Here is a 15,073-nt window from a genome sequence, read left to right on the forward strand (position 1 = left end):
AACTGAACAATACTAGTTGGCAAGTTAGAAATGATCCTGACTGTCATCAGTGCACCAACGTTTTGCCTAGCGAACCGAACCGAAGCTCATAGGCTAACAAGACATCCACATGAATTGTTAACGTTAGCCTACGTAAACCAAACAATAACAATACGGCATGTTTCTGATAGGCCTATCTATTTGACAGAGGAAGCATATTTTTATATTGTTTTGAATGGTCAAAAGTAGTTAATAAACTTCATTTATCAGCATCAATTCAGTTAATAATATGGTTAAGGTAGAGTCAGATGTCCCCTAGGATTTTCCCCTTAGTTAGACTACTAAGGTCTTTTGTGCAACAGTTTAAGGGATTTCTTACAAGATAAGGACAAACCCTTAAATACTAAAGGAAAATGTTAAGGAACCTTAAGGAGAAAACTTAAGGGTGTTTGTGCAACCGTTTTTATTTTAAGGGGCCCTTAAATCAGATTTTAAGGGAAAAAATTAACATAAGGTGCTTTGTGCAACTGGCCACTGTGTCCACCAATCACGTTTTTTTTGCAGCCTCAACCTCATTTTCAGAGCGCTTCGGTCAAGTGTTTATTGTTGCTATTTTACCAAAACCGTCTTTTTAGAATGTTGCCTAATGGTAACTAACTAGCCTACTAGCTAACTGAAATGGCAGTAATTGTTCAGGACTCAGCTCATTAACCCTTAAAGGTGTAGGTTTTTGAACGTTCTAAGTTCCGCAACAATTGAAGGTTCTAAAATTCTATGTTGAATTCAATGAACCCAGATATTCTTTAGAACGTTCATTTCTCAACATTCCTCCTTTAAGGGTCCTTTAAGGGTTAAATATGACCTTGACCGATAAAAGGAGTTAATTTTGCATTACAATAGAATGTCATCCCTCTAGACTTTGTAATTTGCGTTCGGTTTGCAGCAGTGGTTTAATATTTAGTCACATTGGACTTGGCTGATTGAGTGTTCCTCTGCCATTGTTGACAGTGTAGGTCCCGCCCCTTCCTAGATTTGAATTGGCTAGCAAGAGAGAAGTGACATTGAAGAGCCCAGTGCAGATTTCAACTTTCAGCACTCTGTGGAAAAACGGTCAGCGCCGAGGGCGTTTAGCGCTGTGAACGCTGAACTTCATAGGATTTGTATTGAAAATAGCTGCCGTCGGCGTAAAAAACGTGATTGGTGGACACAGCCCCTAAAGCCTGAGAAACTGACAGTTGGCCCAGGATTCTAATTGCTTAATGGCCCTATTGTGACGTCATCAGCCCAATGTTAAGTCTATAGGTAAATGTTGAATAGTTTTTAATTAATAGTTTAAAAAGTATGAAAGTTACAAAGATGAAAAATACAAAGCCCGCATGTCCTAAGTAAGACCTACGCAACGCAGTTTGAATGAAGTTTTCTACATTAAGTGGTTGAAGCTGCATTAACTGCATTAGAAGAAGAAGAATAACAAGACATTGGAAGAACAGTACAGTGCACTTTCATGCACTGTAATTAGTATCATTTACTAAGTGTACCATCATGTACTATGCCCTGTTGTGTGTCTTCTGCTATACCTGTCTTCATACAATGTGTCTATTATATCTCTCTTTATGTGTGACAGAAACGGCAGCTACAACTGAGTCCAGAACAATGCAGTGACTTTTATGCTGAACAATATGGAAAGCTGTTTTTCCCAAGTCTGACAGCATTCATGAGTTCTGGACCAATCATTGCCCTTGTACTGGCCAGAGACCAGGCCATTGCAGTCTGGAAGGTGCTGATGGGCCCAGTGAACAGCATAAAAGCAAGAGAGACACACCCTGATTGGTAAGTGTCACTACATATTCATTTTGTGTTTTAATGTAATTTACTGTAAGGGATTGGGTTGGCCAAGAAGATGATTGTAAGATCAATCCAATCCAATTCCAAAAACTCTTGATGAGATTGCAATTCATTCATATTTGCAATTGTGCACTTGTTTAAATATCACCTTTAGAGATGCACTTTTGCAAAGCAATGTGTGATTGTTGCAGCAGAAGATATTTTTGTTTACTAAGGGGGCTCAAATTCTCCCATTCACAAGTCCATTTTTACTCGCTTCCAGTGTGGATTCCATATTTGGAAAAGATTTTTGAAAGACTAAAGTCTCAGACCCTCTCACATCTAAAGACAAGTCATAGAGTTTTTAAGTCACAGACTAGTCACAATGAATTTGCAACAACTAGGGATCTTGCAGGGTCACTATTTACAAGACTGCAACTGGATTCTTTTAAATTATTTCCCATCGTGCACTAGATATCAACAGGAACTCAAACCAGAGGTGTCATGCCCATTGAAGTGCCCCCTTGAATTTTCCCTCCCTGATCATTTTTGTAATTACAACTTTGTTCCTATTATGCTCCATAATAAGCCAGAGCCTATAATGACTCAAATGTATTCTTCTGGATAGGTAATAAATCGTACCAAAATAGCTGAAGACCAGTCAGCATCAGCCCTCTTCCTAAAATTGGTGTCTGTGTATGTTCCCATAGCAACTCACATGCACATTGAGCTCGCAATGTTTTGCTTTGTTGAACTGTTACAGGTAACATTAGGCTACAATTTGAACAGTTGAACTGTTACAGTTACTGTTTGAGCAGTTAGTCAATGGTGTTGTAGTGGTAAGTAGGCTAAGCAATAAATCAGTATTGAATTAGTTATCGGATGATATTAAAAAGTAGTGGAATTATTTGTGGTTAACCTGGAAATTTTGACTTGGTGATCAGAAAGTTATAGATTTGATGTTGGCTGCGAATTCAGAGCATTAAGTTCTGCTGTGTCAGTGTAACGTTAGCTAGCCTAGTCTAACTCTAAACAAATATTTGGCTATAACTACTGCCATACAATTTTGCAGCAGCCTAACTACAAAATCCAACCTAATAACGTTACCAAGGCATCATATAGATTTTTCTCCATTTCTTGTTCTCTTCATGTATCAGGCAGCTAATCCAAATGTAGTGGGGAAAAAAAGCTACAGCTACAGTAAAATAGTTTTATATACATAGGGTCGCATAGAGGGATGCCTCTATATAATAATAATAATAATAATAATAATAATAATAATAACCAAATTTGACTGTAATATTAATTTGTAACATTCTATGTGTAACCTACATGTGGTTAGACTAGGCCTACTGTCAACATCAAACGCAATATGCTGTTTCTCCTTGTAGTGGCCCTCAACTTTAATATAGCACTCAGAAGTACTAGCTAAAAAAGCGTGTTATCAGTGGCAGATTGCACGTAAGAGTTGTTTACATAAGAAACAAAAAGAATTTGCCCCAAAAAACGTAACTTGATGGCGCGTAAATGACAGACCTAAGATAAGAGCAGAATGTGCATAGGGTGAAAGGTCCTTAGTTGTGCATTTTTTAATTTATTTATCCAAAACGGACAATTTTTCCTGAAGTGATTACAGCTATGGAATCTAAATGAACTTGGCCACAGAATGCATGCGTATTGCACACTGTTAATGGAACTAGAGCTTATTATTGCACTGTTGCACTGTTGGACTAATGTTGGACTACTTTTTGCACCTTCACCGTGACACTCACTCTCTTGAGCACCTTACCATGCACACATAACTAAAGGACTACTGTTGGACTACTTTTTGCACCTTCACCATGACACTCACTCTCTTGAGCACCTCACCATGCACAAAGAACTACAGGCCCGGTCACTGCAAGCGTCTCATGCTTGATCACCCTCAAGCACACTGGACTTTTTACATTTAATTTATATAGTATATTTAGTATTTAGTTTTGTTAGTTTTTCTTATCTCCTACTGTCTCTATTGTACAGTGGAGTTTGGTTATATGTTTATACTTATATTTACCATTTCTGCTGTAAGTGCATGTTGTGTGTGATGTCTGTATGCTATGAGACCCCCTGAATTTCCCCTTGGGGATCAATAAAGTATCTATCTATCTATCTATCTATCTATCTATCTATCTATCTATCTATCTATCTCTATCTATCTATCTAATTCAGCAACTAGAGGTGAATGTGTTTTCATATGTAAATATTCCAAACTGTTCCATTAACAATCCAGTTCTGCATCTATGTTGTTAAGATGGACGAACAAGTTTTCTAAAAATGTAAAGAAATTGCAGTATATGTAATCACTGTAGACTACAACTCTAACATTACATTACAAGAAGAAGGTCAATCAAGGCTGATGCTAATTAAGGGTATGTTCAGACTAAGCGTCTCATTCTGACAAAAGAAGTTGTGCAGACCGCTTTTTCAGTTTGAAAAAGAAATCTGCCATCGCTTTTGTTCCCAAAAGCAGCTGGACGCGTCTTCTTGCGATAGACAAAGTGACTAACGTTACGTGTGGATACAAAATGTGATTGGTCAACTGTAAAAAAACAGCGTGACGTACAGTATGGCGTTTCTCCACTAAGAAGTTGAATATTTCTCAACTTCTGAGCTGCAGAAAGAGACGGCTGCGGTTGCGTTTTAAAAGAAGCCGAGGACTTTTTTGAAAACATGGTCTACTCCATAGGATTATAATGTAAGACGGAAGCTGGCAGCTGCGAAAAAGACGCTTAGTCTGAACGTACCCTAAGTCCCTTTTCTGTTGTAATGTTATATGTTAATGTTATAGCCAACAAAGATCTTGAGTTGAGGGTTAGTGAAGATGACATCAGCATTAAGCCTACAAACCCCACAAGCCATTAAAGCAAAGCCCCAAGGTTCGGATATCAGTCTGCTAATTGGCTGGTACTATACAATAATGTATCCTTAAGCCCCAGATACACCAACCCGATTATTGGCCGTCGGACGTGGTCAGACAGTCGGGCGAGGTCGGTGACTCGAATCGGTTGACTAAACATTTTCTCAGATTAGTAGGCCTATGACCATTAGCCCTACATTCAGCGATGTAAGTTATGAACCCATTTTGATAAACTATCCTAACATATTTTAGCTTTTAAATAAATAAATTTATTTAAAATGAAATTATTTATTCTGTGTCCGAAAGAGTGTTGGCATCACACACAAGCAATGACAATAAAATAGTACACAATTTATATTTATATGTTCTTATTGCTTAACCAGAGAAGTCCGAAACTAGTGCCATTTCGTTCCATTGGCGAATCCTTACCAAGATTAATCTTGGTACTAGACAATCTTTCCGGCTCTGAATCTTTTAGCGCCGCCTGCTGTTACGGAAATGTATTACGTGTCACGCACGCGCAGAACATACACTCGGCGTCACTTCGGTGTGTTCCGAGGTACTTTTTTGACCGACTCGCGGAGACTGGAGCTGACTGATAAGTCCGACTGCTTTTCTGCCGATGGTCAGTCGTCGGGTTGGTGTGTCCTGGCCTTTAAATGAAGGATTATTTCATTGGAAGAACTGTGTTGGAGGGACAAAAAAAAGAAATCCTAAAGACAATATATTTATTTGTTAACTTAATATTTACTAATTAGTTTATAACTCCTCATTACAGCTTGAGAGTCAGATATGGGACCTCTGACCTTCGGAATGCTGTGCATGGCAGTGACAGTTTTTCTGCTGCAGAACGAGAGATAAAATTCATGTTCCCAGATTGTGAGTATGTTAACAAATGCATTCTTATTTTTTATTTGGTGTTTGCCGATACAGGTTAGTATACAGGTCATCTTTCAGTAAAAACAACACATTTTTTCTCGAGTTTTTCCTCGGCCCTTTTTCCTCAAGGTTTGCTCTTCAGATTCCTTGCTAGAATGTGTGTTGGAACATATTAATATATTAACACATGCTGAAAATTTGCCAATGAGCCTTTCGGTCCAACTTCATAGTTTCTTTGATGTCATTTTAAAAATCTTTGGTATGTGTGTGTGTGTGAGGGACCGCACAGTAGAAGCAGGGGTACAGGTGTACTGTATGGGTCTAAAAAGAGATGGGTTTATTTCCCTAAATGATTTCCTATATTAATACTTTTAAAAAGTTCTTGGCCCAAAATAAGGTTAACCCAACATAACTGTGAAACTTTCAAAGTCAAATCTCCAACACCAACTCCTCAACTGAGACAAAGAGAAAACTTGAAGGCATCCAAAGCAAGTTTTTACCTTAATATAACAGATTTGAAGTAATTTTGGTGGTAAACCAACTCATAATAGTTAGGAATAGCACGCCTTCTCAGCTGTGCCCTACCCGTACCATGTAGATGGTACCAGTCTTGCAACTTCGTTCTCACCTAACCTGGAGAATCAGATTGCTTTGCGGTAATGGTGCAATGATTGACCATGATGGAAATAAGTGCTTGCACTTTGTCATGTTTTTTTTTCTATCCCTTGAATATGTCTTTATTCCAAATAAATCAAATCAAATCTACAATAGTCACTATTTGTATGAAATATTACCTTGTCAGTCTTGTCCATGGAGAAGGATGCAAGCCATGAGTGGTATTGACGAAAATTGTGTGAAATACAAATACTGTACTATAGAGGGAGCCTAGTAGCAATAAATAAATAAATATAACCGCAAGCCGTAATTATTGGCGTCCAAGCAAAATTAGAAGTGCCCCTTAGCAGGTTTAAGGTCACCGAGGAAATGGGACAAAGTATGAGGACACATTTTTATATGTGAATTGGGCCATGGAGACGTTGACGTGGCAGTTTTAGCACCCGTATGTGCGGAGCTGTTAGTCACGGGTAAATGGAGCTCAGCTAAGATGCCCCCCTCCCCCCCTTAATTAAAAATAAAAGAATTATGGATTTTGTCGGAAGAAATTGACAGATTGAGTGTTACAAATATGAAATAAGCTGTGAGCTTTACCCCATCTGCTGGACTGAGGTGTAATGGCAAGTGTACCCTGTAGCCTCGTTCTGGCACAATACAGATTTTTTTTTATAATTAATTGAAAATTAAAGCTTAATCATAGGCCATATCTCACCTGTGAACTAAACTATTAGACTTATCTTTCATGTCATTAAATTGTAATTGACAGACATGATGTAAGCTAACTACATCATAGAGGAGCTATCCCCAGATATAAATGGTTGCGTAGCCCAGGTGCGGCACGGGGGACGTGGGGGATATGTCCCCCGCAGTGCTGAAGAGACGGCCGTCGTCTCCCTCACTTTTGATAAGGAAAAAAAGCCTTAGGTACGCTAATAACATAGGTTTATGCCAGCTATGTAAAACTCCCCATTAACAGCATCACATCACTAACCACAGCCATCTAAGTCTCTTCACTATCTCTATTCACTCTGTTGGATATCTGAAGCCAGTTTGTCTACTACTGTAACAACTATCATAAAATAATCCAGGCTACTTGCATAGCGTAAATCCTCAAATTATGGCTAGGGCAGGGCTGTACAGTGCGACATATATATATATATTATATATATATATATATATATATATATATATATATATATATATATATATATATATGCACCACTGGTTAGATGTAAAACGGTATTTCACTCGTGCAATGACAATAAGGTTGAATGTAGGCCTACTCTAATCTAAAAACGTAGAAATATGAACTAAACGTGAATTAAATCTTAGTGAAATAAAATCTTCAGCATATCTTCTATTTATTCAAAAATAAATGAACTGACTTCTAATGCACATGAAAAATTAACAAAAAATCCATGGCATGACCTGTCTTCCTGATACCCGTTTAAAAGTCGAACTGCATGAAACTGTCAGGGATTGTTTTTTTGTTTTTACAAAAACACAACAACCAAATAACATATGCTGATAGCTTTTGTTAATCTCAAACACAATGTAGCCAGGTGAGATGTTTGCAACTATATGACCTTTTATCAATCCAGTTGCAGTAGGCCTAGATCCCAACCACATTTGATGAACTGTGATGAACTGCCCTAATTCTGGTTCCGGCGCCGACGAGAGTGGCAGCACGTCAAGTAGCTCTGTGTCTTTGTGTTTTTTTCTAAGTTTTTGCTTACTTTTTACTTCAACTTTTTGGATTTTTACACACATTTTTTTGGAGTGTTTTTATTCTATCCTATGGATAGGGACATATTACAACGCTCCAGCGGCAGCAAACATGTGTACACAAGGAATCAGCTGATCGCACTACGACGGAATGCTGGCTGTGTTCGCGACAACATCCCAGAGGAACTGTGATGCTTTCGGGGTTGCAGAGGGGGAGTAAAAGTGAAAATGAGGCGTCGGGAGAAGAAATGGAGATACAAGCCCTCAGTTCCATCGATTGTGATGGGAAACGTGAACTCGCTGGCTAACAAGACTGGCTGCCCTGGTAAGAAACCAGAGATTATACAGAGAATGTAGTTTGCTATGCTTTACGGAGACGTGGCTAACAAGCCATATCCCCACTTCTAACGTTGAGCTGCCCGGCTTCAGTGTAGCTCGTTTGGACAGAGACTGTAAACTTTCTGGCAAAAAGAAGGGTGGTGGACTGGTGCTGTACATAAACAATAGGTGGTGCAACCCCGGACATGTTACAGTCAAGGAAACTGTATGCTGCAAGAATGTGGAGTTATTAGCGGTTAGTTTCCGTCCGTACTACATGCTGAGGGAGTTCTCGCACGCAATTGCTGTCTGTGTTTACGTTCCACCTCGAGCTCTCCCGGATACAGCATGTGACGTCATCCACTCCATAATCGCAAGGCTTCAAACCCAACACAGTGATGCCTTTTTTGTGATCTCTGGCGACTTCAATCACATAACACTGGATTCCACACTCAGTGTGTTACAGAATGGAGAGGACTTAGAGGAGGTCACACAGTGCACAACTGACTACCTGAATTTCTGTATGGACATTGTTGTTCCCACCAGAACTGTACACTGCTTTCCCAATAACAAGCCTTGGATAACCAGCAATGTCAAGACCCTTCTTAATAGGAAAAAGATGGCGTACAGAGAGGGGGACATGGCAGAGCTGAGGCGCGTGCAAGGGGAACTCAAAGTCAAGCTGCAGGAGGCTAAGGAGGACTACAGAAGGAAGGTGGAACAGAAGTTGCAGGAAAACAACATGAAGGAGGCATGGAAATTATAACTGGCCTGAAGAAGGGCAGCAGCTCTGTGGAGGGGGACCTGGACAGAGCAAACCAGTTGAACCACTTCTACAACAGGTTTGACTGCCCTGTTCCAGCTTCAATGGGAGTGGTCTGTCCACCACCCCCTGCAGACTCAGGCACTGCTCTTGTTTGCGTGCCTGCCCTATCCCCACCTCCCAGCCTCCCAGTCTCTCCAGCTCTGCACCCTGGTGACACCCAACGACCTAAACCATCACCACCTCACGCCCTGCCCCCGCCTGACGCCTCCTTGCCTGTGTCTGCTGAGGCGTCCACGACTCTGACAGCATTGACAGGGACATCAAGGAGGTGGTCATCCCCAAGCCCCCACCCCCACACCCCCTCAATACCAGTGCAACACTCAAATCAACACTCACCAAATCAACAAACAGCTCCTGCTGCAGGCTACATCCACCCCCCCCCCCCCCCCCCCCCGCTTAAAAGGTCAACAAGGGTGACATGCAGGGAGAATTTTGCTATGGTCTGAAATGGCCAGAAATGCCAGATTAGCAACAGCCCCCACTGGCCCTGATGACTGGACTACTGGGCGAGGAAGATTGTGTGGATTGGAGTGTATGCCTGCCGTCTTCCAGGAAGACCGTCTGAAAGTTGGAGACAACGACTGAGGTGAAAGGGACTCTGGTTGTTCAGTTCGTGGAGCTTCGTTCCCTTGACCCACCCACTGACCAAAGTCACCCTCATCACTGCTAGGTCCTGGTTCTGCTGGTGGAACTTTGTCCCGCTGCACCACCCACTGGCCAACATCCTCCTTGTCACTGCTACAGTACTGGTTTGGTGGCTCACTTCCCTCTAAGGGACCTTCCTGCGGAGGACCAGCTGGGCTGTAATGCAGGCTGTTGATTGCATGCTCAGGGACCACCCGCAACTCGGCTCTATGGATGTTTTTTGTTAGCCCTTGGTCTTCCACGGGACAGATGGTGTATACCCTGCCGGTATCGTCCAGACACTTCACGACCCTGTATCTGGTGTCGTCCCAGACATCCTGGATTTTGTTTCGTACATTTGGCTTGCATCTATCTCTAAAACAAATGGTTTGGTAAAGTCAGCATAAGCTAGTACTGGTGTAGTCACCAATTTGTCCTTTAATGAGCAGAATGCTTGTTCACAGGCCTCATCCCACTTTTCTCCCAACATGGTGGTACCTGGTCTCTTCTTTCTGCCTTGGAGTAGAGCTACCAACTTGTGAAATGGGGCCGCATGCTTTGCAAACTGATCAACAAATCTCCGATAGTAGAAGGCAAAGCCGAGGAAAGATCTAAGTTCTTTCACCGTTACCGGGCGCTTCCACTCAGAAACGGCACGGATTTTCTCAGGGTCCGTTGCCACCCCCAGGGGCGAAATAACATGGCCGAGGTAGCGGACCTCAGTCTGGAAGAAGTGACATTTGTCCAACCTAAGCTTCAAGTTATGCTGTTGAAGTCTTCCCAAAACCATCTCCAACCGTTGCAGGTGTGAAGAGAAAGAAGGAGAGAAAATCACTATGTTGTCCAAGTACAACAAGAGGGACTGGTAACGCTCATCTCCAAAGATGCGCTCCATCAACCGCTGGAATGAACTTGGTGCGTTACAAAGACCGATAGGCATACGGTTGAACTCAAATAAACCGACTGGAGTGCAGAATGCTGTCTTTTGTTTATCTTTTTCTGCCATTGGAACTTGGTTATATCCACTGGTTAGATCAAGAGTAGAAAAGAGCTTAGCACCAGCTAATGCATCCAAGGATTCTTCTATCCCCGGTAATGGATAGGCGTCTTTCCTGGTCTTTGCGTTTAGTTGACGGTAGTCTACACATAGCCGAATAGTCCCATCCTTCTTCTGCACTACTACAATTGGGGCAGAGTAGGGACTGCAGCTCACCCGCACAATCTCTCTATCCAGCAAATCCTGAATATGGGCTTTGACCTGTTCATACTGGGATGGCGGAAGGCGACGGTAAGGTTGACGGACTGGCGTGTCATCGATCAGTGGAATCTCCTGTTCTATTAAATCTGTGCGCCCAACATCCACCTCCCCCTGGCTAAAAACTGTGCTGTAGCACTGCAGAAGTGCTTTACCATGTGTTTACTGATCAGGGGCCAATGTCGGCCAGGACAAGCTAGACAGGTCCAAGGTGTTATGTTCTAGACTCAGTGACTGTACTACTGCCACACGTTCACTATCTGCCCTTGATCAGGAGAAAGAAAAGCTCTTGAGAGTAAAATGCCAGGAGGGAGTTCATTGTCCAAGGGATCAAATAAAACTGACTGAGCTTTTAGTGTTAATTTTGTCACCTATTTTTAATTTAGTCTTAGTCTTGTGATGAAATGTCCTTTTTAGTCTTTGTTATATTTAGTCATTCAAATATCATTTTTGTTAGTCAAGTTTTAGTCGACTAAAAGTCTTGTCATTTTAGTCTAGTTTTAGTCAAAAGAAAACTAAAGGTATCTTAGTCAGTTTTAGTCAACACATTTTAGTCTTTTTTTTTATAACAAATTATTTCTGATTTCTGAAAGGGAAACACTGGTGGTCCGCAAGCTATCCCAAGTGGTCCACGAGCAGACGTGGTAAAATATAATATAGATGAGTTGTTTGCAATATTGAACCAACTTGTATGTAAAAAATATGCCAGATTAAATCATACATTATGAATCCACACAATAAGCAAAGACAATAAGCAAGGTGGTTCAGTGAGTAGGCCTATAGTGTAGACTAATTATAGGCTACTGTTGAAGTAGGTCTAATCTTTTTTTTTTTTTATCTAGGGTTAGTTAAGTGATCCTGAAACTGAAAAAGTTTGAGAAACACTGTCGTAGACCAAAGTATTAATGTTTTACTCCGCCTCGCTAGATGGCGATATGCGCCCAAACACAACACATTCCCCAAACAGACTCTCCATCTTAGCCATGGCTAACTTGCTAGCGAACTTTCCATAGGCCTTTTCACACAGAGATCCCGCTAAATTTGCGGGAAGAGGGGACGTCTTTTTGCCGTCTTTTTGTGTCTGAAAGCGAGGTGAAAATGCTTTGCCAGGAGGAGAAAATTGAGGAGCCAGGAGGCAGGATCAGCTATAGTAAATTAAATTGTGACGTGCAACAGGGGGCGTGTAGAGTGATAGTCGTAGCAGGCCTTATGTGCGTGGGCCTTTAGATACAGCAGGTGTGTGATTTCAAAAACCATGGCGGGAGAACCGACTGCACACAATAGAATGTTAAATTCTTGCAATAGATGTCTTCAGACAATAAAACGTAATTTGGAAGGGAAATTGAAGATAAGAGTTGCCCCTTGCGTTGGCCGTACAATGTAGCCTACTGTGCGTACAATTTATTCATGAAATAATTCAATGTTACAACAATTAAAATAGCTTGTGTACTGTCTTAATTGAAACATGCTTCGCCTAGGCAAAGAGAATGGACATCTCAACATAAGGATACATTAGAGGATGATGATTAGTGTAAACTTTGTCACATGACGAAATAAGCAGTTCTTTAAAAACGCAACGTTCCATTCAGTCATAAATCATTCAAGCGTAGGCCAGGCCTAGTGCTCGTCATGAAAAGAAAACAGCAGCTTAATATTTTCCAGGTGTTTAACAGTAGGCCTAAGTGCACTGTTAGCAGTTATGCCGAAGGCAGTGAGATTATTAGGCATTGCATCCTGTCACTCAACATCGCAGTTCGGGTTGATAAGATTCAGTTAATGCGAGTATGGATCGTCTCAAAGTTTGGGACAACCAAACAGCAGTGTAGGCAAAGCAAATCCTAATTGTTAGGTTACCATAGCTGTCTTTTCTCTAGGCCTGGGCCTATCGGAAATCGCGACATAAGCACATTGGTTTCTGTTTTATTTTCTTTCTTGTTCGCGTGTTGGGTAGTGAAGCGATAATGCATTTAAAGCAGTAGGCTACATCATGTGAGCCAGAGCCGATATGGCCAGAACTGCTGCTCTGTAAAGGTATTTCTGTCCCACCCAAATTTGCTGAACTACTTGCGAAGTAGCCTATTCATCACAGACATCACATGTAGCCTATCACACGAAAGAGCTTTTTCTCAGCCTTTAAACAATGTTAGTGGTTAGTTGTTGTGGTAAACGGTTCGCGAGAAAAGTAACTTTAATTTAATCATATTTTTTGCGCCCGTCTCCCTACCCATTCATCTTGGTGGAATACTTCGCGAACTTTCCCTCAACACATGACAAACCATATATCAGAATAAACAGCAGACCTTACCGAACATAAAGGTGTAGCCTAAAGCATTCCCCTGCACAGTTAGCCATTCCAGAGTAATCCGGTTTTAAATTTGCAGCAATGTCTTTATGCATATCTCCAACTTTGCGGTTCCTAATGTGTTTAAATTGTTCAATAAGTCTACATGATTTTATAACAGGCCAAATACAAAATAAATGTTACAAATATCGCCTAGATATCTGTAAGCATTACAATCAGAGGATATACATATAGGGCAGACAGATGCTCATGAGTTCATGCAATTGTTTTATCGCTGGATTTTAGGATGGCCTATTATGGATTGCATTCCAAGCTACAGTCAACTCTAGCAGGCATTGAATGACTGGAGACTTTGTGAATTTATAGATTGACATAATGTGCTGTCTCTGCTATTGCTGCTTTTGATCAGTTAGATTTATTTGCAATATCCTGTGGTGGGCTGGACATAGCATTGAAATGCCCGCCCAGATTCCCCTTTCCGCCTTGACCCATTCACACTGGTGGCGGAACGAAAAAACTCGGCAAAATGTCTAGGGGGCTTGGTAGTAAATTTGGCGAGACACTTTGTCCCGCCATTCCGCCTCGGTCTATGTGAAAGGGACAGTCGTTCCGCGATTCTGGTACATAAAATCGCGGCAATTTTGCCAGTGTGAAAGGGCCTCATATTAGCTTACTTGCTAGCAAACTTTGCATTATCAGTCTAACTAGTTAAATAGTTGACATTACATGATGAACATTACACGACATTCTGGGGGATGTTAATTTGTATGAGAGAAGCTTCAACTTCTGGGTATGTAGCATTGTGGCATAAAGCTTAGGTTGCTAACTCTGGCAGAAATCTCCAGTGTTCTTGTTCCATGTAGTTTCGTGTTGCAGTCACAGGGTTGCAGCAACAGCACGTAGACTAGCCTACAGGAAAGCTGTTGTGTATGAACTCATTCGGAATATTTTGAAAACGTAACAGCTAGATATTCTGTCTTCTCATTTTGTAGACGAAAATGAAGAGATTTTATCTTAGTTTTTATTTCATGCAAAACATTTTAGTCTCGTCTTTTTTCGTCAACAATAATGCATCTTAAGATAGTCTTAGTCAGTGTTTCAGGACATTACTGCCGTCTCGTCATCGTCTCGTCTTAGTCATGAAAAAAAGGTTGTTGACGAACATATTTCCTCTCGTCTCGTCTGACGAAATTAACACTACTGAGGGTGCTGAATGTTGATTGCTAGTGGTTTTCACCAACTTAACCTGAGCCTGCTGGGATACACACAGATTTACGTCCCGCTACTCTCACCCTCCCCAGACAACCGGTAGGCGGCAAACAATCAAGCTGATGACATTCTGTGAATGCTTGCTTCCAGGCCTCCCTTGCCAATTTGACAAGAGGGGCTTGAAACAAAGAAGATCCATGTTGCTGAAATAACTCATTGTAACAATGACTAATGACATTCATGCCTAACAACCCCGGTACTTTGGACTTTTGTGCCCTAGTGTGAAGGTCACTAGAGTCTCGAACCACTAAGACCCCCATTTTTGGGAGCTTTCTACCTAAGACATGAATATTGACCTCAAAATAACCTAAGTACGGAACTTCTAAGCCATTTGCTGCTCTGTGTTGAAGCCAGCGACAATGTTGGAGCTGATCTGATAGAGAATGAAAATTTCTGTAGAAAAAGTCTTCTGTTACTGTAGTCACCATTGACCCTGTGTCTAATAAACATGGAACAGAAACTCCTTGCATTACAACATCCACTACCGGACACTTTCCCATGAGTTTAGACATACATTCAGATGTTGCTATTGAGCCCACATTACCCGCACCTGATGTTTGG

The 15,073-nt window shown here is 41.3% G+C and overlaps 1 protein-coding gene across 1 annotated transcript in view; it reads left to right on the top strand.

The window, feature by feature from the left end:
• Positions 1 to 15,073, top strand: part of nme5 (NME/NM23 family member 5) — a 54,950-nt gene that overhangs the window by 31,035 nt on the left and 8,842 nt on the right. Inside the window, exons 3-4 of the mRNA XM_042073564.1 lie at positions 1,604 to 1,809; positions 5,478 to 5,578. Coding sequence (XP_041929498.1) covers positions 1,604 to 1,809; positions 5,478 to 5,578 — 307 coding nt within the window. The remainder of the gene's footprint in view (positions 1 to 1,603; positions 1,810 to 5,477; positions 5,579 to 15,073) is intronic.

This window comes from Alosa sapidissima, chromosome 20, assembly GCF_018492685.1.
Source record: "Alosa sapidissima isolate fAloSap1 chromosome 20, fAloSap1.pri, whole genome shotgun sequence".
Taxonomy (NCBI): Eukaryota; Metazoa; Chordata; class Actinopteri; order Clupeiformes; family Clupeidae; genus Alosa; species Alosa sapidissima.